At 51.3% G+C, this 3,724-nt stretch overlaps 1 protein-coding gene across 1 annotated transcript in view; it reads right to left on the bottom strand.

The window, feature by feature from the left end:
• Positions 1 to 1,807: 1,807 nt before the first annotated feature.
• The window catches only part of sgk1 (serum/glucocorticoid regulated kinase 1), a 4,975-nt gene continuing 3,058 nt past the window's right edge, over positions 1,808 to 3,724 (bottom strand). The window contains 3 exon segments of the mRNA XM_084453531.1: positions 1,808 to 2,093; positions 2,246 to 2,335; positions 2,461 to 2,688. Coding sequence (XP_084309657.1) covers positions 1,926 to 2,093; positions 2,246 to 2,335; positions 2,461 to 2,688 — 486 coding nt within the window. The 3' untranslated portion in view covers positions 1,808 to 1,925.

Here is a 3,724-nt window from a genome sequence, read left to right as displayed (position 1 = left end):
AATACACGTGTATGTTTGTGTTTTGGATTGATGAGGAAGATTGAGTGCAAGGAAAATAGATCTGAATATGAACTACTTGTGTAGTTTCTGAGCCACCATCATCGATGTCAATGACACATGGTGTCACATGAAAAAATAACACTCAAATCAGCACACTAGTGTAGGGTAAAATAACATTACATTTTGTTTTATTGCAAACCAAACATGGTCACGTAAATCTGAGACAATTTTACAATGTACAGTACATTTAACATGAATAGTTACATATACATATTTAAGCATACCTTTAGCCTCTTTTGTTCCATATACATTAAAACTAGTACACAGACTTCAAATATACAAAAAACTTAAATACCGTTAAACTGCATTACAGCAATATTAAAATGGAATGTTCAGTTCAGACATGTTGGAACGCCCCTCTGTGTGACGTCATCAAGAGGCGACTGGAAGACGACTGCTCGCGCCGGGGGGCCTGGTGGCGCGGGGGGGAGATGAGGAGTCAGTTCCCTCCCGTCACTCGCTCTCCCGCGCCTCAGACCCGTAGCAGCGGTTCTCTCTCTCCCTCCGGCGCTCACAGCATGGCTTCCGTGAGAACAGGACTAGACTCCACACCTCTAGCAAGACGTCTGGTGCGTGTCACACGACCTCACCCGTCATCGCCGTGAGCGGGGGAACTTGGAACGGAGTGTGACTACGTTAGGGTCCGAGGATGAACCAACATCGGTCGTGAAGAGAAAAATGAAGGCACCTTTTTGAAGAGCGTAAAAACACCTCCTCTCTCTGTAACATTCAACATTCTCGCCCTCTCCTTTGAACAACGACAAGACGGGAACCAATGAGAAGAAACTAAAGCACCCTTCCATCGCCATCCTCTCAGCCCCTCCTCCGAGGAAGAGGAGCAGTGCACACGATGAAGATGGAATACGTCTTGTGTGAGGGTGTGTGTGTGTGTGTGTGTGGGGGGGAGGGGGGTCTGTTCAGCTGCCTGAGCCGTGTGCAAATGACCTCCACTCTTAGAACCAGGGGTGGGGGTCTCGACCTCAAGTCCACGGTGGAGGGTTTCAAGAGCTTGTGCGTTATTACGTCACCATATGTTACCGACGAGACTACATTACAGTCGGACCCGATCGGATCATGTGACGCGGGGGGTGGGGGTGGGGTTAGTGTGTAGCCAGGCGGTCCTATAGGTAGGAGTCCATGGAGGGCGTGTGTGGACGGGGTGGGTGGGGGGGGGGGGTCCTATAGGTAGGAGTCCATGGAGGGTGTGTGTGTACGGGGGGGGGGTGGGGGGGGTCCTATAGGTAGGAGTCCATGGAGGGTGTGTGTGGACGGGGGGGGGGGGTGGGGGGGTACTATAGGTAGGAGTCCATGGAGGGTGTGTGTGTACGGGGGGGGGGTGGGGGGGGTCCTATAGGTAGGAGTCCATGGAGGGTGTGTGTGGGGGGGGGGGAGGGGGGGTACTATAGGTAGGAGTCCATGGAGGGCGTGTGTGTGTACGGGGTGGGGGGGGGGGGGGGGTCCTATAGGTAGGAGTCCATGGAGGGTGTGTGTGTGGGGGGGGTGGGGGGGGTGGGGGGGGGGGGGTCCTATAGGTAGGAGTCCATGGAGGGTGTGTGTGTACGGGGTGGGGGGGGGTCCTATAGGTAGGAGTCCATGGAGGGCGTGTGTGTGTACGGGTTGGGGGGGGGGGGGGGGGGGTCCTATAGGTAGGAGTCCATGGAGGGCGGGTGTGTGTACGGGGTGGGGGGGGGGGTTCTATAGGTAGGAGTCCATGGAGGGCGTGTGTGTGTACGGGGTTGGGGGGGTGGGGGGGGGTCCTATAGGTAGGAGTCCATGGAGGGCGCGTGTGGACGGGGTGGGGGGGGGATGGGGGGGTCCTATAGGTAGGAGTCCATGGAGGGCGTGTGGGGGGGGGGGGGGGGGTCCTATAGGTAGGAGTCCATGGAGGGCGCGTAGGAGAAACCCAGGAAAGCTTCGGCCGCCTCCTTGATGCTGGCCGTGACCAGGGCGCTGTCGGGGGAGCAGCCGATGGAGTTGGGCACCGGCTCGTCCGTGAACTCAGGGTCGAAGTGCCGAAGGTCGTTAGGGCCCGTCTGAAACGAAGAGAGCGGATAGGTTATTATAAATAGGGGGAAGGACTAACTTTAAGGTGTGCTACTCAGCTTCTAATGTAATGTAAGGAAGGTTTGTTACTGTACATGCATCGCTCTGTCTGTTCATGAGCGTCTCACAGGACGGAACGTACCACGTTGGGGTTGAAGGGGGGGGTGAGCTTCTTGGCGTTGAGGTCGTCCCAGTTGATGGGGGAGAAGAACATGTGGTTCTTGATCTCAGTCTGGGTGGCGAGGAGGAGAGAGAACGTTGGTTGGGTACACACACGAGCTGTTAAACCACAATCTTGGAGAAAAACACACACAAACACACACAAACACACACACACACAAACACACACACACTTACAAAGTCGTCGGTGCAGCCCAGCCTGTTGGTGCGGTCCTTCTGCAGCAGGCCCTCCAGCAGGTGGCGGGCGGAGTTGGAGATGTTGGGCTTCAGCTGCAGAGGCTTGTTCAGGATGTTGTCGTACATCTCCGCCGTGTTCCGACTGTAGAATGGGGGCTGAGGGGGGAGGACAACAAACAAACAAACAGTCAACAACCTCAGCAGGGGCAGAGAGCGACAGCCAACCGGCTCCGTTAGAAAAACAGATGAACCTGCATGTCATCGGGAGAGCTGGTTCTGACAGTGACCATGTGCTTCATAGAATACCGCATCATAGAATACTGCATCATAGAATACCGCTTCATAGAATACCGCATCATAGAATACCGCATCATAGAATACCGCTTCATAGAATACCGCATCATAGAATACCGCATCATAGAATACCGCATCATAGAATACCGCTTCATAGAATACCGCATCATAGAATACCGCTTCATAGAATACCGCATCATAGAATACTGCTTCATAGAATACCGCATGTTAGAATACCGCTTCATAGAATACCGCATCATAGAATACCGCATCATAGAATACCGCATCATAGAATACCGCTTCATAGAATACCGCTTCATAGAATACCGCATCATAGAATACCGCATCATAGAATACCGCATGTTAGAATACCGCTTCATAGAATACCGCATCATAGAATACCGCATCATAGAATACCGCATCATAGAATACCGCATCATAGAATACGGAATCATAGAATACCGCATCATAGAATACCGCATCATAGAATACCGCATCATAGAATACCGCTTCATAGAATACCGCATCATAGAATACCGCTTCATAGAATACCGCATCATAGAATACCGCATCATAGAATACCGCATCATAGAATACCGCATCATAGAATACCGCATGTTAGAATACCGCTTCATAGAATACCGCATCATAGAACACCGCATCATAGAATACCGCTTCATAGAATACCGCATCATAGAATACCGCATCATAGAATACCGCATGTTAGAATACCGCATCATAGAATACCGCTTCATAGAATACCGCATCATAGAATACCGCATCATAGAATACCGCATGTTAGAATACCGCATCATAGAATACCGCTTCATAGAATACTGCATCATAGAATACCGCATCATAGAATACCGCATGTTAGAATACCGCATCATAGAATACCGCATCATAGAATACCGCTTCATAGAATACCGCATCATAGAATACCGCTTCATAGAATACCGCGTCATAGAAT

The sequence above is a fragment of the Borostomias antarcticus genome, assembly GCF_949987555.1.
Source record: "Borostomias antarcticus genome assembly, chromosome: 19".
NCBI classification, from domain to species: domain Eukaryota; kingdom Metazoa; phylum Chordata; class Actinopteri; order Stomiiformes; family Stomiidae; genus Borostomias; species Borostomias antarcticus.
This window is presented reverse-complemented; position numbering and strand designations above follow the sequence as displayed.